This window comes from Hippichthys cyanospilos, chromosome 3 (genome assembly GCF_059441005.1).
Source record: "Hippichthys cyanospilos isolate Australia breed blue-spotted pipefish chromosome 3, RoL_Hcya_1.0, whole genome shotgun sequence".
Lineage (NCBI taxonomy): Eukaryota > Metazoa > Chordata > Actinopteri > Syngnathiformes > Syngnathidae > Hippichthys > Hippichthys cyanospilos.
In genome coordinates this window covers 29,446,042-29,467,835 of record NC_142371.1, presented here as the reverse complement: position 1 = coordinate 29,467,835, position 21,794 = coordinate 29,446,042, and the positions used below count along the sequence as shown (strand labels likewise).

General features: G+C 38.2%; 1 protein-coding gene across 1 annotated transcript in view; it reads left to right on the top strand.

Annotated features, from left to right (window-relative positions):
• The first annotated feature begins 242 nt into the window (after positions 1 to 242).
• The window catches only part of LOC148426763 (dynein axonemal heavy chain 11-like), a 22,373-nt gene continuing 821 nt past the window's right edge, over positions 243 to 21,794 (top strand). Inside the window, exons 1-33 of the mRNA XM_088409678.1 lie at positions 243 to 311; positions 2,708 to 2,779; positions 2,995 to 3,162; positions 3,283 to 3,399; positions 7,129 to 7,230; positions 7,337 to 7,732; positions 7,929 to 8,261; positions 9,306 to 9,560; positions 9,653 to 9,822; positions 9,894 to 10,116; positions 10,387 to 10,473; positions 10,565 to 10,723; positions 10,914 to 10,997; positions 11,098 to 11,232; positions 11,335 to 11,457; positions 12,228 to 12,350; positions 12,844 to 13,068; positions 13,840 to 14,073; positions 14,715 to 14,846; positions 15,059 to 15,219; positions 15,295 to 15,451; positions 15,754 to 15,899; positions 16,182 to 16,320; positions 16,400 to 16,492; positions 18,377 to 18,430; positions 18,506 to 18,637; positions 18,917 to 19,090; positions 19,683 to 19,902; positions 20,011 to 20,129; positions 20,624 to 20,863; positions 20,947 to 21,108; positions 21,218 to 21,411; positions 21,565 to 21,727. Coding sequence (XP_088265804.1) covers positions 243 to 311; positions 2,708 to 2,779; positions 2,995 to 3,162; positions 3,283 to 3,399; positions 7,129 to 7,230; positions 7,337 to 7,732; positions 7,929 to 8,261; positions 9,306 to 9,560; positions 9,653 to 9,822; positions 9,894 to 10,116; positions 10,387 to 10,473; positions 10,565 to 10,723; positions 10,914 to 10,997; positions 11,098 to 11,232; positions 11,335 to 11,457; positions 12,228 to 12,350; positions 12,844 to 13,068; positions 13,840 to 14,073; positions 14,715 to 14,846; positions 15,059 to 15,219; positions 15,295 to 15,451; positions 15,754 to 15,899; positions 16,182 to 16,320; positions 16,400 to 16,492; positions 18,377 to 18,430; positions 18,506 to 18,637; positions 18,917 to 19,090; positions 19,683 to 19,902; positions 20,011 to 20,129; positions 20,624 to 20,863; positions 20,947 to 21,108; positions 21,218 to 21,411; positions 21,565 to 21,727 — 5,361 coding nt within the window. The remainder of the gene's footprint in view (positions 312 to 2,707; positions 2,780 to 2,994; positions 3,163 to 3,282; positions 3,400 to 7,128; positions 7,231 to 7,336; positions 7,733 to 7,928; positions 8,262 to 9,305; positions 9,561 to 9,652; positions 9,823 to 9,893; positions 10,117 to 10,386; positions 10,474 to 10,564; positions 10,724 to 10,913; positions 10,998 to 11,097; positions 11,233 to 11,334; positions 11,458 to 12,227; positions 12,351 to 12,843; positions 13,069 to 13,839; positions 14,074 to 14,714; positions 14,847 to 15,058; positions 15,220 to 15,294; positions 15,452 to 15,753; positions 15,900 to 16,181; positions 16,321 to 16,399; positions 16,493 to 18,376; positions 18,431 to 18,505; positions 18,638 to 18,916; positions 19,091 to 19,682; positions 19,903 to 20,010; positions 20,130 to 20,623; positions 20,864 to 20,946; positions 21,109 to 21,217; positions 21,412 to 21,564; positions 21,728 to 21,794) is intronic.

Below are 21,794 nucleotides of genomic sequence, written 5' to 3'. Positions count from 1 at the left end.
GTCCCGTGCAAAGACGATGCACAAAAGTCCCCATGGTGGCAGACAGCTCTCAACGCCATTGGCAGTGATTGAAAAGGTTGCTCGTTGCTTGGCAACCACACGCTGAACCTCCCCGGTGGACTTTAACTCACGGTCCGCTTCGTCGACAAACGCTTGGAATAAAACTAATTATTCTTGATATCCATGACATTTTTTAATTTTTCTTCCTGAACCTTCACGTCATGTTCGTAAAGTGAGCCGACATGTCGGACGACGACGAAAGTGCGCCTACGTTTCTTGACGACGTCAGAGTCAAGTTTGTCGCGGAGAAAGTTTGTACATTTCTACAATTGCAGCGTAAAACGTGGGACGAATGTGCTGCCAGCCCAGACTTCCAAACGCTTTTGTTTGACCTTTTTGAAAAACACACTGCTGTTTATTTCCTTTCGTCAAAGACGGGTGGCCTGGTCGCTACTAATGAGGTATGCGTACTCTTATTATTAGCCAGCGCCGTACAGAAATGAGCTTAACATTTTGTTATATTTTAATTGTACGCACACACACACACACACACACACACAAATATATATATATATATATATATATATATATATATATATATATATATATATATATATATATATATATATATATATATATATATATATATATATATATATATATATATATATATATATATATATATATATATATATATATATATATATATATATATATATATACATTTTTTTTATATATATATAGACCCCGAGTTTTGTGAAAAAGAAGCTTATTTACACCGCAACGAAGCGAGCTGCACTCGTCCATTCAGAAAACTACAAGGAGCTTCTGCTTTTCGGTACCCTATCTCCATGTCCGGTACTGCAATTGGCAATCATAGTTGAACAGGTGATACATTAACATTTGAAACATTTGCATAAAAAATGCCGTCATTTACTTTGATTTGTTTGTTTTTTACACTTGTTTGCGTCCAAGATATGTTTGCCACTGCTCTCCAACTGTCTGAACCAACACACATGGCCTCAACTGTTATCTGAGGACATTACACGAAATGCGCAGAGCATCTGCAGTAAAACATCAGTTATGCGTAAACGTGCTGTGGGAGAATATGTCCTCACTGTTCCACCTGATGCTGACTGGATTGAAAATGTCTCCAGTACATTTAAAATGTAAGTGCATATACGTATCATCCAACAATCCAACAGTGCAGAAGTACAATCTTTCATTTTATTTATTCATTTATTTCTTTTCGCCCTGTGTGGTAGCTATGATAGGGCACTGGCTCACAACATGGAGACCCAAGTCAGCAACTGGACCATTATGATTCAGAAAATGCTGAAAGAGGATTCATCAGACATACTTTTAACTGGCAGTAATCCTGGGCCTAGTGCAGAGCTGGAGTTCTGGGCTTCCAGGAAGAGCAATATTCAGAAGATATATCAACAGGCATGCAGTACAAATAGTCAGATTATTTGTTTATATTTCTTGGCTTTCTTTGCAAAAGACTATGTTCCTCTCCATAGCTTCAGAGTCCTGTTGTTCAGAAGATGGCAAAGATGTTGGAGGTGATGGAAAGCAGCTATCATTCTGCAATAAAAACCCTGATTGAAAACATATTTGATGGTAAGATTTTTTTTTTTTGTTCAAGCAAGAAATAAAAACCCTCAAATAATTTGTAAATCACATTAAATTGTGATAAAAGATATTTCTCCCCCCAACCATAAGCATTTCAGTTTTTTTTTTTTTTTTTTTTACAAACATATGCCATTCGTGTCTGTGTTAACTTTGTATAAATTCTATCTTAAGATGGTTTAATTTGCTTCTGCCTGATATCTCAGGCCAAATAAGCTGATGCTCCCTAAAGTAGAGGCATAAGCGTAAACTTTTGCATTTAGCACTGTGAAATCACTATGTCATCGCCTATTCTATTGGCTCAGCTCTCTGCTGTCGCAGTGACATTAAAAGTAGACATTTCTTAATTTGCGCTGTAACTCCGACTCCGCAAACGTCCACTACGTGCTTTTCTGTCTTGCATCACACCTAGCACATGAATAATGAATGGGTTAGTCCCTGGCACATTCTGCTATTATAAGTGCAGTGGAAAAAGACCTTATTTTGTGGATTTAGTGAACGTGAACGTGACTACATCATTGTTCTTTTTTTACTTTTTTATTTTTTTTTGTTATTTTAGCGCAAGCTTATTCAGTGGTTGTAGGGGTAGGCTGTAGCATAAATGACACGTTACCAAGACCCATTTGCATGCTACAAATGAATATATACCCTTAACACTTTCAAATTAGAATTATAGATAATTGTGACATACTTATCTCAAAAGCGCTCCAAGAAGCAGAGGACATTGACCTCCATCTTCAGCCATTGCGTGTTCAACTTTCTCAAATGGAAAATGAAGGTTTCCTACATGTTGAAGCCTCCATTCCAACACTGTTTCACCTGTTATTCCTGATCTGGACTAACTGCCATCCATATCAAAGGCCGACACGAATTGTTGTCTTACTTCAGGAGCTCTGCAATCTTTTCATTGAACAGGTATGGCTTGTGATTTTACAATCTATTTCATTTTATTTTATTTTTGTTTCAGTTAAGTTATTGCCGTTGTGCTTACATGCAATGTACTATTTCCCACATTGATGATGTCAACCATGTCTGACAGAAGTGGTTGATTTAAACATACAATTTCATCTTGCAGGCATCTACATATTTGTCTACCGACTTGTTACTGCGGGAAGACCCTGAGGAAGGTCTACACATGGTGAAGACGGTGATAAAATGTTTCAGATGTTTCAAAAAGACTTATGAGAGCCAGAGGGAAAGGTTGGCAAGTCATGCAAAACACACATCCTGGGATTTCCCATCTGCCATGATTTTCACACATTTCAACAACTTCCTTAACCGCATGCTACAACTGGAGGTAAGGTTAAAACTTTGTATTGTTGATCAAGTATTGGTCTCAATTGTACTGCTTTACCATTGCAGGACATTCTTGAAATAATGCTGGAATATAAAAGGATGGAAAAACTGGAATTTGGTGGGCCTAAGGGAAAGGTCCACAATGAGCTTGCTGCTCAGATGTACACAGAGTTCAATGAGCACTGCCTGTTACTGATACATTGTGATCACAGCCCCCTTGACTGCAAATCCAAAGTGAGTATTTATGAAGAACATGGCTTACATCCAATACGCTTTGCTTTAAACTAGTAAATCGACCAAATCTAAACTGCCCTCATTGTTTTTACAATATAACAATACACAATGATTCCACAGGATTTTGAGCAGGAATATAAAGCCTTCAAAGTGAAGATTGTGGACTTTGAATGCCGATTTGCTAGCCTTCTGTGCTCAGCCTTTAAGGATTGTCCAGACCTTGAATCAGCATTTAAAGTAAGAGGAACTCAATATGTTGTACTCTCCTATCTGTGCTGAAACAAAGTGGTGCACATGGCAAAGAATCATGAAATCATCTTCTGTTGTTTTGGTCCATAGCTGTTAACAATTTTTGGACCTTTCCTTGAAAGAGGGCACATTAGGCAAATACTCAGTCCCCACATTCCTCTACTACTGCAGCAGTTACAAGATGAGCTGGACAGATGTAAATGGCTCTTTAAGACACAACTCAATGAGGTGGGTAGTAAAAGGTGAATTGATATTTAGTTTAAAAAAAAAACAACAACAACTAATGTATTCACCCAACGTACTCCATTACAATCCTCTCTTTATTTACAGGCAGGGAGTTCTTTTGGAAAGAACATGGCTCTTGCATCGGGAGTCTTAAAATGGGCAAAAATGATCAGAGAACGGATTGAAGCTCCATGGGAAAAAATGAAAAATGTGCTCGAAAGGTTGAGTGAAATGACTTAATGCTACAGTTTATCAGTGGCGGTCCATGCATTTCACACTTAGGCCTTCTGTGATTGGACCCCTCATGCGCACCCATACGCACGCACACAGGGTTTTTTTCAGAGCATTTAAACATCAATAAACCCGCATCAGCAATATCATTATACGTGCCAAAACTTAGAATAAGTCATCATAATTTCAAACTATTTGTCCACAAAGTTTTATGTCCACCAAGAGTAGGCAAGCTTTAACTAGATTGTACGCTAAATTACAAATGGCAAATTAATATAAGTGGCACGTCTGGGCATGATGTGTTGAGTTGGGAGGAGGAAGGGGACCCAACAAATGCAGGAAAACTGAGAAATATGTCGCTCAAAAAGGAAGTTTTAACAATGAAATGAGGCAGGACCGAACGGGAGCAAAACTGGATGGACAAAGTATCACCAGACAGGTGGACAAAATCAAACTAACTAGAACCCCAGACAATAAAGACAGACGCAAGTGCAACAGAAACGTGAACAAAACCCCACAACAACAAAAGCCAACCAAACATGACAATTGAACATGAATGACATCAAATGACAAAAACATGTTAATTCAGCCAAAACAGCTGTCCCCAATTTATTTCAGTACAAAATCCATTCTACTTTTTTTCCTCAGAAAGACTTGTGTGACTTGCTTGCAGAGTTTGTCTTTGCGCTTCATTTCCAATAATGAAACCTTTTGTATTGACATTTACGTTTTGCTCTTCTTTGGCCATTGTGGGTTAAAAAAAAAAAGCGTCCCTAAGTCTGTCTTCGATGTACGCTAATGCTACCGTTAGCTGGCTGAGCAACATGTTTTCTTTAATTTTTTTTTTAATAACTTTATTTAACCACTTCCACCATTGAACAGGGTAGAGCAATATAGCACCGCCTTCCTGCAGTTAGAGTCCAATTACGTCACGTTCTACGTGAGGCCTGTAGATGGCGATCTTATGAGTCGAGTGGCTATTGCAGCGGTCTAACAAAATTATGGGCCCGTACACAATACGCCATTGCACACTGCACAGAAGCCTTCTACTTGTTCAAGCGCGTGGCCGAGTGTGTCCCAGCTACACGGTAAACCCCAATAATTTACCAGAACTTAAAAATATTGAGGCAATCGCTTGCCACAATTTTTTTAAGTTCATAAACACAAAAATTTCAAGTTTTTAAAATCTTAACATTTTTATTATATTCTACTCTGAACATATAATTACTGTCAAGTTAAAACGGCTCATTTATTTAACTCAAACATTTTACTTCACCTGACTATGATTTCATCAGTGACAACTCATTATCTTCAGTTAATATGACTTAACTTTTTTAGCTATATCAACTTATCATGTTTAGTTATCTAAAGTTACATGTTTAGTTATCTAAAGTTACATAACATCTAAATCAACTCATTTTTTTAAGTTTTTCAATACTTAAAAATACGTTACCAAAACTTTGAAAACTACATTAACGGAACTTGTTAAACATACTGTAAGTACGCTGTCCACATTAAATTCTTGATAAGACTTATTTCTTCATGTTGCAACTCAAAATGTAAATGTTTTGATATTATATTCTGGCCTCATATCTTTTGACTTAATCATCCTGTCCCCTCCTAGAGTGTACTTTTTAACTATCATTTTACAGAATAAATGTAATAAAACTTACCAAAGACCTGTGCGTCTGCTACGTCGACGGCATGGTTGAACAGTAACAAGTTGTGATTCCCTCCACTTGGCTTCCATTCCTGTTTTGATTCAAACAGGGTGGTATGCAGCCACTGTAGTAAGAGCAGTAGCTCCACCTTCTGCTTCGGCGAGTAAAGCACTAGGACTCCCATAATCAAAGATTCTAAGAGAATTATTGTCACATACAGTACAATATTCAGCAACGCCAATCTCTTTGTTTCTGTGTCCTGCTATTTTAGAGCATATTTCCCTGTTCTCAGTGTTGCTGGTGGTTTTGTATGTTTGCCATCTCTTTCAGATGTTTTTACTTAACATTGTGAAGCAACAAGCCATTTCAAGATTTTATACTATTTTAGCCAGTGCTTTGAGGACTGTACAGTAATTTAAATATAAATCTGCATATCTAATAAATTACAGAAAGTTCTTCTCAGACAATTTTGCAGGTTCATTTATTCTAACTCTTATCGATGCAGACTTTAAGATTGCTTAAAGTCTACATCGGTTCATATTTTCATAATTTTCTCATTTTTTTTGAATATTGTAAGCACACAATTATAAAGCATGTATGCTCCAATGGTGCTAATCTGAAAGGGTTATGTGTTTTTGCATAATCTTTCATCACACTATGACTTTATTACCAGGATACACAAGCAGTAATGTTCGAGCAACAGAAAGAAGTGGCCATATGAGCATTTATTACTTAATTACATTAAGATGTGCAAATATTATGCATTTACGTTAAGATCACTTAAGACACAAATTTGTTGAAATAAATGAAAAAGTATGAGTTTTAGTTACTCAAAGGTATGAAAAAATTACACAAACTTAATTTATTTGAGTTTGTAGAGCTTTTTGTAAAACTTTTAGTTCACACTGCCCTATATGTTTAATTATTTTGAACACGCGGGTTTAGAGTATAAGCAGACATTAAGTCTGCTTGGCGACACACGTTAGCTGAATTCTAATTGGCTAAAAACTCGCCAAAAAAAAAAAAAAAAAAAAAAATATATATATATATATATATATATATATATATATATATATATATATATATATATATATATATATATATATATATATATAGTAAAAATACATTCAAAATGAAATTGAATTTTATTATAGTCTATTATAATTATGATAATGTCTGGTTGTATTAGGCCAGCAGAGAAGGCCTTGCTGGCCCTGACAGTCCACCGCTGCAGTTTATATGTGTGGATACAGTTGCATACTAAAGCTCAAAACTTTATCATTCAGCATTTTCAGACCTGTGGGAGGTATGGATACATCAAAGGAGCACACTTTATACAAGGAGATGATTAATATTCTACACCACTATGAGGAGCAAGTTTACTCCGAGTGGTGTAATGGGTTGGAGCAGACTTGCCATATTAACCTGAAACAACCGTTGATATTTAGAAACTTCTCCAATGACCTAATTTCAGTCAATTTCAGTCACAAGGTGAGTTCACCATTTGCAATCTCTGCTTTATGTAACTCTGTCCCCCCAAATTACACCTGTCCACATTCAAAATGTGAATTAGTTACTGATATTTGTTTAATCTCCTCAGCTTGCCGAAGTCCTGAAAGATGTGAAGTATATTCAAAAGCTGAACGTTGGCATTCCTGTGGCAGCCATGACTGTTTTTGAGAAACGTGACCTCTTCACACAGGTTGGAAGCCCACATGCTCTCCGCAGTACCTGTTGGTATCTTGTCAGCGTTTCAAAGAGTCTCACATTCATTATCTGGATTTTTATTTATTTATTTATTTTTTTAGTATGTGAGGAGTCTGCAGCTCATTGCCCAGTGGTACAACAAACTCAAACAGACTGTCCTTGAAATTGATCTACCGCTCATAAGAGATGAACTAGCTTTAGTAGACCAGCTACTGGAAAGAGCCGAGACCGAATTGACTTGGCAAGACGAGGACTGCTGGAGCTTCATATGCATCACCAAAAAACAGGTCCAAGACCTTGTTGACCGAGCCAGTAGAGCAAAAGAGAACCGTGACAGCATACAATCGATGATGAAGAAATGGAGCAAGCACACTATGTTTTGCAGAAAAGACAATAAGAAAAACTCACTGATACAACTTGAGGACAGGGGAGATCACATTTGCAAGATATATAGCTCCATAAAACAAGATGGAGACACCATCCACAAGTTGGTGAAGGTACATTACATCACAATTTGTGTCATTAACCGCTCATATATAGTTCATATTTCCCGCATGTTCTACACACTCTGTTACCAACCGAGATACTTTACCAGTAAAATCTGATGATCCAACACAGAATCTGCATCAGATGACACTGCATTTTGTGTATGTCTCCTTTCCTGTTGTTCAAAATACTTTGAACAATCATTAGGAAAATATGATGCTCTTCAATGCAGACCCGACTTCAGATGCTTGGCAGGCCTACTTGGACTATGTGGATGAGATGGTGGTCGAGGGGCTCTTCGGCTATATCAACCATTCACTCCAGTTTTTCGTGGACAACATGGACTCATATCACAAGCAGGCCCCTCTCTTTGAGGCTCATTTGATGCTTACAGAGATGGGAATGAGCTTCCATCCATCGCTGCAGAGAGATGCAGGAGATGGTTTCTATGAATTGGTAGAAGGACTTGTTGGGGATATTTTTAAAGCGTCAGCAAATATCAACAGGTTGTCTGCTGATTATAGCATGGACAGCTACCAGGTACTAAATTAAATTGACTGTTGTATGACAAATTAGTGTTGGGCATTTGGCAAAACATCCTTGACTGACCAGTAAAGATAGCTAAATGATTTATAGTTATGACATTTTTAATACACAGGGAGAATATGTCTGAATGTTTTATTTCAGGCGACTCGGTGGCGCAGTAAATAGCACGTCCGCCTCACTGTTCAAAGGACCCGGTTCAAATCCACCTGGCTTCGGCCTTCCTGTGTGGAATTTGCATATTCTCCCTGAGTCCGAGTGGGTTCTCTCCGGGCACTCCGGCCTCGTCCCACATTCCAAACACATGCATGGCAGGTGAATTGGACATACTAAATTGAGTCGTTGTCCATCTCTGTGTGCCCTGCGATTGGCTGGCAACCAGTTCAGTTTGTCCCCGTTTACTGCCCGAAGCCAGCTGAGATAGGCGCCTGCGACCATTGTGAGGACAAGCGGCTATAGAAAATGGATGCATGGGTGGCTGTTTTATTTCAAGACTGCTACGTAATAGAGATAGACCAATTATGGGACATGCAAATTATTGTTGTCGATGTTAGTAATTATGAGGAATATTTTCATTAGCCTCTTTAAAAGTAAATCTGATAGCCTAAAACAAATTATTTTAAAACTGATAACTTTGAGGGAACGTTATGTTTGAACTTTCAGTTAACTTTAAACGATATTATTAAGGGATAAGTTTAAAAATTCTGCTACCGGTACTTTGAAGAGTTGTAGAACTTTATTTGTTATTTTTCTTTGTGGAATACATACAAGTAAAGTCATTGCAGTTAGACAATTAGGCATATCTGCTTCTGTTCTATTTATTGTGGAATTATTAAAAAAAAAAAAAAAAAAAGACTAGAATTACAATATACTCCTGTATACAGGGTTGCATTAAGACTGGATGCAAGAAGGAATATTCCTCCAAAAGAAGAGGCTATGTAAAGGGAAATAGTGAAAATGTGTAGTCAAAACTGTCCTCACTTGCCACAACTATGAAAAAGTATTTTAGCATACAACTGTCATGTGATTGAATCCTTCCAGGATGTAATGGAAGATATGCTCGATTTGTTGGATTTGCGGAAAGAAGTAATGGAGAAAGTTGAGAATGTCCTCAACAAAGCTATATCTTACCAGAGACAGTTTGATTGCTACAGCCATTTGTGGCAAGATGACCGGGCAGAGTTCCTCAGCCAGTTCCTCTTGTATGCACGGGGGCTAACACCTGAAGAGGTAGAGGCTTACAGAGCTAATATTTTACCTCAGAGCCCCCCTACTGTTGATCACTTCAAAGAACAGGTGAAAGGCGCTTCCATCTTATCCCTTCCAAAATACTGTACATGAGGTTTTTGTTTATAAATTTGTAAGTAATGGTGACCTTAATTTAACAGATTGACTACTATGAGGACCTGTACTCAGAAACATGCGAACTTGAAGACTCCAGGGTATTTGATGGATGGTTTAAGGTGGACATCAAGCACTTCAAAGTCACCCTCCTGAACACTATAAAGAAGTGGAGTTGGCTTTTTAAGGAGCACCTCTTGACATACGTCACAAACAGGTCATCATTGATTCTGATGAAACACAAAGAAAACTATGTGCCGTTCTTATATTTCATGTTATTTTCTTCAGTCTTGATGACCTTCAAGGATTTGTTCATACCACTGTGGAAGGGCTTGCTAAGTGCGTGCCTAAAGGAGACTACCATAGTCTGGTGGAAGTCATGAGTCACCTATTGGCTATTAGAGATAGACAAGCTGTCACCGACAAGATGTTTGAGCCCCTAAAAGAAACGGTAATCCTCCTAGAACGGCATGGAGTGACCATTCCAGACAAGGTCTATTTTCAGCTCGAGGTAATGGACATTTCTTGATGTTATTAATCACTCACAAGTTATGAAGCCCATTCACTTTGACCACACTTGTTAGGAACTCCCTGAACAATGGAATGGGGCAAAAAAAATGTCCTTAAAAGTGAGGCATGAGGTTGCTCCAATGCAAAATGAAGAAGCGATGGTGTTACGGAGACGCTGCTTGGAATTTGAGGTCTCAGCTTATCTTCAAGTTCATGCATAATTATATTGTAATCAATATAATGTGGCATTAAACTTCAATTTCTTATTCAGGTGAAACAAAGCCAATTCAGAGACTTCTTCAGAGCCACTGCACCTTTTAGTTACAAAACATCTCATCCTTACATTGGTCTGGAAAAAGTAAGGGTTAAACTGTTGCCCAAGTATTGTAAAAAAAAAGAGGTTTTCCAATGTATATAAGATATGTCTTCTGTTCTTTTTTGTTTTGTAGTCGGAAAAAGCAATCCGAGAGATGGACAAAGAGTTGTCTGCGTTGCAAGAGTCAACAAAGTTATTTGATGTCACAATCCCTGACTATAAAGACATTAAGATCTGCAAACAAGAGATTGTTGTTCTCAAAGAACTGTGGGACATGGTCATATTTGTTCACGTAAGGAGCATAGAAAGTTGTAAAATAGTTGGAAAGAAAATAAAAATACAGCTGAAAGCCACAGGAGCCAATAACTCAATAGTCTTGAACAGCCTGCTGTCTGTGTGTTCATTGATTCTCTTTCCACTAAATTGCCCAATTAAGCTTCTCAGACCATTGACCCACTATGTATGTGTCTTTATCTATACAGACCAATGTGGAACACTGGACAAAGAGCAAATGGAGGCAGATAAATGTAGAGCAGATGGATGCAGAATTGAGAGGGTTTGCTAAGGTGAGAGCACTAACTTGTGTGCATCGCCTGCTATGCACTACTGCTTCGGTTGTTACATTACATTGGCCCAGTGATGGTAATAAGCCTTTTACTTGTGTAGGACATGCGCAAGCTTGACAAAGAGGCCCGTGCATGGAATGTGTATTCTGGGCTAGACCTTTTTGTGAAGAACCTGTTGACATCACTGCGTGCTGTGAATCAGCTACAAAACCTTGCAATTCGAGAGCGCCACTGGGTGCAACTTATAAGGACAATGCAGGTGCATATTGCTTAAGCGCAATATTGCTACAAAGAAATGACTTTGCATGAAAACATTTTTTTGTATATTTATATATAGATGAACTTCTTCGTGACTAATGATACCACTTTGGCTGACCTCTTGGCTCTGCAACTTCATCTTTATGAAGAAGAAGTCCGCAACACTGTAGAAAAGGCAGTTAAAGAAATGGCCATTGAGAAGGTTATTCTTTATTTGTTTAAGGATGATATAAAAAAATAACCTATAAGACGAAAGCGTGGAGCCGCCAATGTAGAGAAAAGACTGGTAAATTTGTTCAAACACAGTTGCAAGTACATTCAAACTTATTTTCAGATATGCTCGAATGAATTTGAAAATATGTTTGAGTATACTTGTAAATACATTTGTATGTACTTGCAAATACATCCAAACATACTTGTAAGCTAAATGCTAAAACCATTGAATTTGCCCATATATTGCTACATGAGACAGCGTTATGGGAAAATAAAATACTGCTTCAAGCATACCTTGCAAGTACTGTATGTTCAAAAGTAAGTGCATTCAAATGTGTTTGCGAATTTTTTCAAAATCTTTGCAAATATCTCTGTATGTGTTGGCAAATACATTTAAACGTGCTTGCAAATATGTTTGAATGTGTTTGCAAGTTCATCCAAACGCATTGCAAGTATGCTTGAACATGTTTGCAAATAGGTTCAACCGTGTTTGCAAGTACATTCAACCACGTTTCCAAGTACAGTTAAACGTATTGCAAGTATACTTAACATTGGCACGCCCACACCTTCTTACTGTTAAAATATAGTGTGTTTTATCTTTTTTTTTTCTTTGCTTCACACCTGTTTGATTTGTGCTTTTGGAAAAGCTAAGATTATATTTTCATATCCATGTAGGTGGGTCTACTAAAGCACTATTTAGGTCTGGTATGCAAAACTGCACTTTATGTACATTATAGAATGATTGCGCTTTTATTTCAGGTTGTGACAGAAATCAGTCAAATATGGGCGTCAATGGAGCTTTCTTATGAAGATCATTACCAAACTTCTATCCCCCTACTTAAATGTGATGATGAGCTCATTGAGATGCTTGAGGATCATCAGGTAAGTTTCTGAGAGAGTCTGCTCAGGTTCCCTTTATCTCAAAAAGCCTGTAGCAATAAGACACAGAAACTGTTTTTCAAGATGGGTTTTCTGTTAGAAGCACTGGTAGGTAGTTAAATGCCAAATTGTGGAGAATGCAGAATGGGGCCTCTCTGTCTGACTGTCTAACAGCACAGCTGAGGCTAGAGAGGTCCCTATTGAGTCCTCAAATTTATAGCTGCTGCTGCACATGGGGCATTGTTGCACCCCGCAGCCTTTGTACATGTACACCAGATGCATTGGGGGGGTTGTCACCAGTAATGAGAAGTCTTACTACTTTAGTGCTTATGTCTTTGTGTAAACAGACCATATCCCTCCCCCAGCTTTTTTGTAAAGATGATGAGATTATATGAAAGTGCAACTGGTGCATGTGATGATATGAGCTTATCAAAACACCTTACAGATTTGTGTTGAAATAACTTCTACCATTCTAATTCTTTGTGTCATCCTTAAGGTTCAGCTTCAGGGCATCTTTCATAGCAAGCACATAGATCACTTTCTTGTCCACGTTGTGGAACTCCAGAAACAGCTAACAGTGGCTGACTCTGTGTTGATGGTCTGGATGGAGGTGCAGAGGACATGGGCCTATTTGGAAAGTATTTTTAAAGGCTGTGATGATATCTGCCAGCAACTACCAACAGATGCACAGCGATTCCAAATTATAGATGCCGAATTTCAGGTCTGCACATGCATTATTTTTTTAACATTTGGGCTAACAAAACTCCAAATTGAATCCAGTTCTTCTTTTAGGAATTAATGCTGGACAGTGCAAAAACCAAACATGTGATTGAAGCCACCAATAAGCCCAAACTATTCGAAAAGTTTGAAGACCTCCAGAAAAGGTCATTGTGCATTCTGTCCTGTTGTTTTGAAGATGATTGTTATATAATATTCTACTTAAAAAAAAATATATATATATATATATATATATATGTTTTTTGCCAGGTTGGCTTTATGTGAAAAGGCTCTTGCTGAATACCTGGAGACCAAAAGACTTGCATTTCCGAGATTCTACTTCATATCATCTGCAGACTTGTTGAATATTCTCTCAAAAGGCAGCCGTCCCAAAGATGTACATTTTTAATTTTGTCTTATTTCTACAGTTTTAGTTAAGAGCCAATTTAATACCCACAGTGGACTGATATAAAGCATTGTTTTTCAGGTAACATGCCACCTCTTAAAACTATTTGATAACATGTCTGACCTGGAATTCTCTACCAATGAAAGTAAACTTGTTTTGGGCATGTATAGCAAAGAAAGGGAGTATGTACCATTCCAGAAAGAGTGTTATTGTCATGGAGTGGTAAGTTATGACGATAAGATATTCTGTTCACAATACTGTAGAATAGTGTTCATGTTTTTTTAACCCTGAGATAAATTCTGTTTGACTAATTTTGGGACGTGTTCACTCATTTCATTGTTATTTATTATAACATGAATGTTGTATCAGGTGGAGGTGTGGCTTGCTTGTCTGGAGGAGTCCATGAGGGAAAGTGTGAGGGGTCACCTTTCCGAGGCAGTATCAGTTTATGAGGAAAGGCCTAGAGAGCAGTGGATTCTTGACTTCCCAGCCCAAGTTGCTCTGACTGCGTCACAGATATGGTGGAGTAACGATGTGGAGCTTGTGTTTAAAAGACTGGAAGAAGGATTTGAGTCTGCACTCAAAGACTACAACAAGAAACAGGTAAGAAACTGCGTTAATGTTTCCTGGTCCATCAAATTCACCGACTTGTGCTTGTCAGTTTTACTAGTGCTATGTCACTCTAACATGTCCTTGACTGCTGTTTTAATCATTCTCTCTCTCCCTTAGAACTATCATGCAAGACCAATGGAAAATGGCATTGGTATTTTAGTCACAGTTTGTGCTAAATATTCTCTTCCTCAAAGAGGACCATTCCCTAACTGTTAAAAGCAAAAACAAACAAACAAAAAAAACAAGCAAACACATCCATAGTCAAACACTTACCACTACTACATGAAGTCCAAGTCACACTCAACCTGAATGGTAAAATGTTACTTTATAAGGTATTATAGTCAAGTATAGTCAATAGGCGCTTCATGTAAAATCCTTTTTTTGTGTGTGTGTTCCCAAAATATACAAACAAAAACACACTGCCAGAAACAGGCTTCTGAGATGTACATTTTTTACTCATGGAAAAGCCTTAAATTAAAAAAACAAAAACAAACAAAAACATTTTGGTGGGGGGTTAACGGTAATAGGCATGATTTCAATATTTTACTCATCAGGCTACAGCAAAAGTAAAATGTTCAACTGTTTTGTTGAAGCCTCTGTTTTGTTTGAAGTTACTCTCCAATTTTCCCCAGGTTGCTCAACTAAACGTGTTGATCAACATGTTGTTGAGTGAGCTGAGTCAGGAAAACAGACAGAAGATCATGACTATTTGCACCATTGATGTTCACGCGAGAGACGTCGTTGCCAGCCTGATTGCCCACAAGGTGACCATTCTTGAATACAAGCAATTGTAGAGCATTGATCATCATATTCACCGCCTGAAGACTTTTCTATCAATAACCTCATTTTATTTGACTAAAAAAAAAAAACTAAAAATATAGTCAGTTTGGACGATAATTTTTGTTTGTCACCATGCCATAGTTATTGCATTTCTGTATTATCTTCATAGTTTGTCAGTTGTCAATTGTTTTTCCAGGTCACCACCTCACAGGCATTTCTGTGGCTTTCTCATCTTCGACACAGCTGGAATGAGCAGCAGCGCCACTGTTTCATTAACATTTGTGATGCCCAGTTCCTTTACCTTTACGAGTATCTTGGAAATACTCCACGTCTTGTCATCACTCCCCTCACAGACCGGTAAGACTGCTGTCCATTGTCAATCAGAAAATGCATCAACTGTTTTAGCATTCTGATATTTCTTTATTAATTTAGCTGCTACATTACACTGACTCAGTCTCTTCACCTGAACATGAGTGGAGCACCAGCAGGTCCTGCTGGGACTGGCAAAACAGAGACCACAAAGGATCTTGGCCGAGCAATGGGTGCCATGGTCTACATCTTTAACTGTTCTGAGCAGATGGACTACAGGGTTGGAGTTTTGACAATCAAGTGCTTTAGTTTATTTTATCTTCATGCATTGTTGGCAGTGCATTTAATGTATTTTATTTTACATACATTAAGTTTAATTTAATCAAATTTAAGTCACTTCAATTCTATTTGACTTTATTTAATTCTCTTTAATGCTACGCTATTTTTATTTCAATTTATTTTAACAGATTTTATTTAATTATTTTAAATTTAATTTAAATTTTGTTTTATTTTAATTCAATTTCACTTCAATTTTAATTCAAAATTTCTATTCTAGTCTATTCTCTTTTATTCTATTCTTAGTCCACAGGCAATATCTACAAGGGTTTGGCCCAAACTGGAGCATGGGGCTGCTTTGATGAATTCAATCGCATCCCTGTCGAGGTTTTGTCGGTTGTTGCAGTGCAGGTGAAGACAATCCAGGATGCTATTCGATCCAAAAAGAAAAAGTAAAACAATTATTCTCAATGCACAATATAAAACCTTTTGGACAAGGAGAAAATTACCGTGCTAATAACAGGTCGGTGTGTCCTCAGATTCCTGTTCCTGAATACAGAAATTCTCTTAAAACCCTCTGTAGGGATCTTCATTACAATGAATCCAGGCTATGCGGGAAGAACAGAACTACCTGAGAACCTCAAGGCTTTGTTTAGGTGGAAATTGTGCATCTTCATAATGCGTTCTTTAATAGCTTCAGGTTAAATCAATGCTTTTTCTTCATGCTGGTGTAGACCCTGCGCAATGGTGGTACCAGACATTGAGCTTATCTGTGAGATCATGTTAGTGGCAGAGGGCTTCTGTGGTGCCAAGCTTCTTGCCAGGAGGTTTACTTCCCTTTACACTCTGTGCAAAGAGCTTCTTTCCAAGCAGGTAGGACAAAAATTATTTATTATCTACTTAGTTTATTTATGTTATTTGTTTGATTACACATCTACTGCATATCTGTTAGGACCACTATGACTGGGGTTTGCGAGCTGTCAAGTCTGTTTTGGTTGTGGCTGGTGCACTCAGAAGAAGGGACAAGACAAGACCTGAGGATCAGGTGATGCAATAACTTTGGAAAAGGAAGATCCTTTTGGCCCGACACATTTATTATCAAGCGATAAGGTCCAAGCTTTTGTATTTGCAACCAAGATTTCTTTTTTTTAATTGGTTGACATAATCTAGATGTTTCTCTTAGGTGTTGATGCGGGCACTAAGGGATTTTAACATGCCAAAAATTGTGACGGATGATGTCACAATTTTCCTTGGATTGCTGCGAGATCTGTTTCCTGGCCTGGAAGTAGAGAGAGAAAGAAACTGGGACCTTGAAAAGGAAGTTAGAAATACCACTGTTTCTCTCCGACTCCAGCCAGAAGAAACGTTCATCCTCAAGGTTCACCATAATATGACTCATGGATCATTTTCTTTTAAAATTATTCATGAATATCCAAAATGTCATCACATCTTTTTTTTATTTATTTTTTTTTACCCCAGGTCATGCAATTAGTGGAACTCATGGCTGTCCGTCATTCTGTCTTTGTTGTTGGAAATGCTGGAACTGGAAAAAGCTCGGTACGATATTCCTTCATTCCCATTAAAATAAATCTATGTAAAGAAGTGTTTAACATGTCATTCTGTGCTCACATTTCACTAGATCTTGAGGGTTCTCTATAAAACTTATGTAAACCTGAAGAGCAAGCCTGTTTGGAATGACCTCAATCCAAAAGCAGTTGACAGAGATGAATTGTTTGGCTTCATCCATCCTGCAACTCGGGAGTGGAAAGACGGCAAGCATATACTATTAAAAAACAAGCACACACACACATGCATGCACACACCTACACACACAAACATAACGCAGAGGACCTCCACATACTTGTAATTAGGTCCCCACAAATTCACCTATTCTCAGATTTTTTTTCAACAATTTTAAAAATATATTACTTCGTTCCCATTTATTTTCGAGGGCAAGGGCAACCCCCTCTTTTCATGGTATCCCATTTTTGGGGGGAGGGTATAACAAGATTGAATACTCCCCATTCACTAGTGCTTTTATAAGTGACATACAATATGTGGATTTTCACAACTCGGGATCCTCCCCCCATGAACAGTGAGGTGCCCACTGTACATTTTAATCCATAAACTGCTGTGCTTATTCATATTACGTGTAGCTAAAGACCTCAAGTGAACATAAATTGCAATCGCCTTTCCTGTTTTCTTTCTAAATGTAAGGTTTGCTATCATCGCTGATGCGAGAGCAAGCAAATATGTCCAGCCTAGGACTTAAGTGGATTGTGTTGGATGGAGACATCGATCCAATGTGGATTGAATCACTCAACACAGTGATGGATGACAACAAGGTACCTCCCTCCTTTTCACCCATGTACTTTTTACAACACATAGCAACCAAGGAGGTACAGGCAGATCAAGATGTTTCTTTCATCCGCCTACTGTACTTAGAGCTCTTTTGTCCCCCAAGAGTGTCACTAAACTGATGACACATTTTCATTGTTTAGGTTATGTCTTGTCGATCATTATTTGGGGACGATAAGGCTGTATGCAATATTTCAGGTCTTGACTCTAGCCAGCAATGAGCGTGTGCCACTCACTTCATCCATGAGGCTTGTGTTTGAAATTAGCCACCTGAGAGCAGCCACTCCCGCTACTGTGTCCAGAGCAGGAATCCTCTACATCAACCAGCAAGACCTAGGCTGGAATCCGTAAGTCTTAGACAATTTATTGTGATTCTCTTTGAGACATCAGGTGACATGTTTTTTTTTTTTTTTAAAGAATATTTTGGTTTCATAATTACATTACCTCAATAAATAATTATTTGTTTTTGCTCAGTTATGTTGCCAGTTGGATTGATCAACGAGAACGCCAAACAGAAAGAGCTCACTTAACCATACTGTTTGAAAAATATGTCCCACGTTGTCTTGAAAAGATGCGAAACACCTTCAAGACAGTCACTCCAATTCCTGAGAACTCTTTGGTGCAGGTGTGTTAGCACAGGTACCAAACACTCATTTCCATTTTTTTCAGAACTTACTTGTTTTTCTGTGTTGCCATTTAGACACTCTGCACTTTGCTGGAATGCCTTCTTACCCCAGAAAACATTCCATCTGACTCGCCAAGAGAGCTTTATGAGACCTACTTTATTTTTGCCTGCATTTGGGCTTTTGGAGGGGCCTTGTGTCAAGACCAGGTAATCATTTTCAGTTAATGATTACTCCTCTTTGTTTGACAACACAGGTGTGTAAATTCATTCTCCGACATACATAAGTGAACCTAAATGATTTTGGTGTCGAGTTGGTGTTTTTTTGTAACTGTAGTGATTTGTTGTATTCCTTCCATTTCATTTGTTGTTGATTGTTTTGGGACAGTTTATTTATATAGTCTGAAAAAACGTGACTATCTTACATTTGGACTGGACCTATACATTGAGAGTATGCATAATATTCTAAATTTTTTTCTGGTCATATAGCTCTTTGATTACCGGGTGGAGTTCAGTAAGTGGTGGATCAAAGAAATGAAGACGGTGAAGCTGCCAACTCAGGGAACAGTATTCGACTTCTACATTGATTCTCAAACAAAACGCTTCCTTCCTTGGACGGACATTGTGCCTACCTTTGAAATGGAAACTGGAACACCATTACAAGTGAGAATACCTACGACTTTTCATGTGAACCGATACTTATTTTTGAGTAATTCAAACATGGAAAACATATTCACAAGTTTGATAGTGTCAAATCCATTATTATATATATATTTTAAATACAAATAACCAAGAATCAACAATGAAGTCCTATTAAAATTGTGCGTGCTCTTCAGTGAACATAATAAGAAAGCCTGAAATCACTTTAAGAGGTTATAGCAGTGGTGTTCCAGTGGTTGATATAGGCTTGCCACTGTGTGTGATTACCATCTACTACACCCCATACCAGTCTGTGTGGGGATGAAGGCTTGAGCAACAAGGCTTGAGCTATCACCCACGCTCTTTTGTCTTTCTTTATGCTCCTGTATACAGCTGTGAATGCTCCAAAGGGTCTTGCTGAGCCATAATTAGTGGGGTTTTGTTCTCAGCAAATGATGCTATTATGACAGAATAGTTGTGGTCTGGTGAAATACAAGAAATTATAAATCACATACAATTCACTGAACACATGTCTGTCAATAAATCACTCCAAAGAAAGCCTTAATAACCATGTATGTTTCTTTTCCCTGTCCTCCTGCTGTTTGTATGATTGTAGGCTGTTCTGGTACACACAGCAGAGACCCTGCGTCTTCGCTACTTCATGGACTTGTTGCTGGAGCAGAGACAGCCGCTGATGCTTGTAGGGAATGCTGGAGTGGGGAAAACTGCTCTTGTCAGGAATAAGTTAGATAGCCTGCCAGAGAGTTACATGACTACAAAAGTACCCTTCAACTACTACATAACCTCGCTGGCACTGCAGGGTGAGTTGGAGGAGGGTTAGTATTGCAAAATTTAGTAAGCTGTAGTGCCATCTGCTGGTACTGTACAAAATCTTAAGGGGTGTAATAAAAAAAAAACCCAACACTTTTTGGGCTGTTTTGCAGAGATCCTAGAACGCCAATTAGAAAAGAGAGCAGGCAGGAGCTACTCACCTGCAGGCAGCAGAAGGCTGATCTACTTCATCGACGATTTGAACATGCCAGCTGTCGACATCTATGGAACGGTGCAAGCGCACACACTCATAAGGCAGCATCTGGATTATGGGCACTGGTATGAAGACACATTTTGACTTTTGCGTTCAATTCTGCATTTTAATACATTTCTGGCTTAATGGCAGGTACGATAGACAGAAGCTCTCTCTCAAAGAAATATATAACACACAATATATTGCCTGTATGAATCCAACTGCTGGGAGCTTCAATATCAACCCAAGACTTCAGGTATCGTTGTTAAAATGTTAAAATACAGAGGATGATTTTTAAAAGTTATTTTTATGTATTTTACTTCTTACATTCTGATAACTGTTATACATAGAATAATTAAAGGGATACTTAGTGATTTTTAGCAATAAAAGGTTCTTTTTTTTTGTCTGAAGTAAATTTGATGTAATTATTTTTTATGTGCAGGTAGTGCACATGATGTTTTTAAACAGGGATACGCATGTACCAATGGACTTTAATAATCAGTTTCAATCATGTACTGTTTTTATTCAACCAGAGACATTTTTCCGTGTTTGCGGTCAACTTCCCTTCCTCTGAGGCTCTGACGTCCATCTTTGGCCAGATCTTGGGCTGTCACCTGACACAGCAACACTTCAGTTTGTCAGTTCAGAAGAGCATTGCAGCTGTAGTACAGGCTGCAGTAATACTCCATCACAAGATGGAGCTAAACTTTTTGCCAACAGCCATCAAATTTCACTATACATTCAACATGCGAGACATCTCTAACATATTTCAGGTAAAGGTGATTGTAAAATTGTAATTGTATGCTGTAAGGCCTGTATATTAAGCTAAATATTCATCTGACTGTGTGTGGTTAAGGGGATCCTTTTTGCTGAGCCTGAGAATGTGGAAAACAGTGCTGATCTGGCTCTGCTGTGGCTTCATGAGTGTAGCAGAGTCTACTCCGACAGGCTATTAGACGTTAAAGATGTACAGCTCTTCCAGAAGCTCCAGATGGAGACTCTGCATGAGTGTTTTGAGGTGCACTACAGAGTCTCTTTAAAATAATAATAGCACATTTGTTGTTTACCCCATGCTAACCTTACTGACTTGTAGTTCCAAATAAATCGATACATGTTTCCTTATCTAGGGTGCTGAGGGTAAAAAGGTGACAAAACAGCCCCTAATCTTTTGCCACTTTGCTCAAATTGGCAAGGAGTCATCATACACTACTGTCACGGACTGGTCTGTGCTCAGCAACATCCTCACTGATGCCCTGGATAGTTACAATGAACTCAATGCAGCCATGAATCTTGTGTTGTTTGAGGACGCAATGCAACATGTGTAAGTATTGTTGCATGATCAGAGTGAGTGAAGATAGTGTTTGTTTGGTGATAATGTTTTCTATTTTAACTTATGATATTGACACTGCTGTAGAAAACGTAATACACATTTTCCCCCAAAGTAGTAAGTGATACAAATTCATGTTGCTGGCAGCTGTCGCATCAGTCGCATCCTGGAATCTCCGGGCAGTCATGGTTTACTGATCGGGGTTGGGGGCAGTGGGAAGCAGAGCCTGACTCGTCTCGCTGCCTATATGTCTTCTGTGGAAATATTCCAAACAACTTTACACAAAGGTTACAGCATTCAGGATCTCAAGGTAAACAAGATAAGCTGGATATAAATTACATTGCAATGCCATAAAAATTGCTTTTGAAAAAAACAAT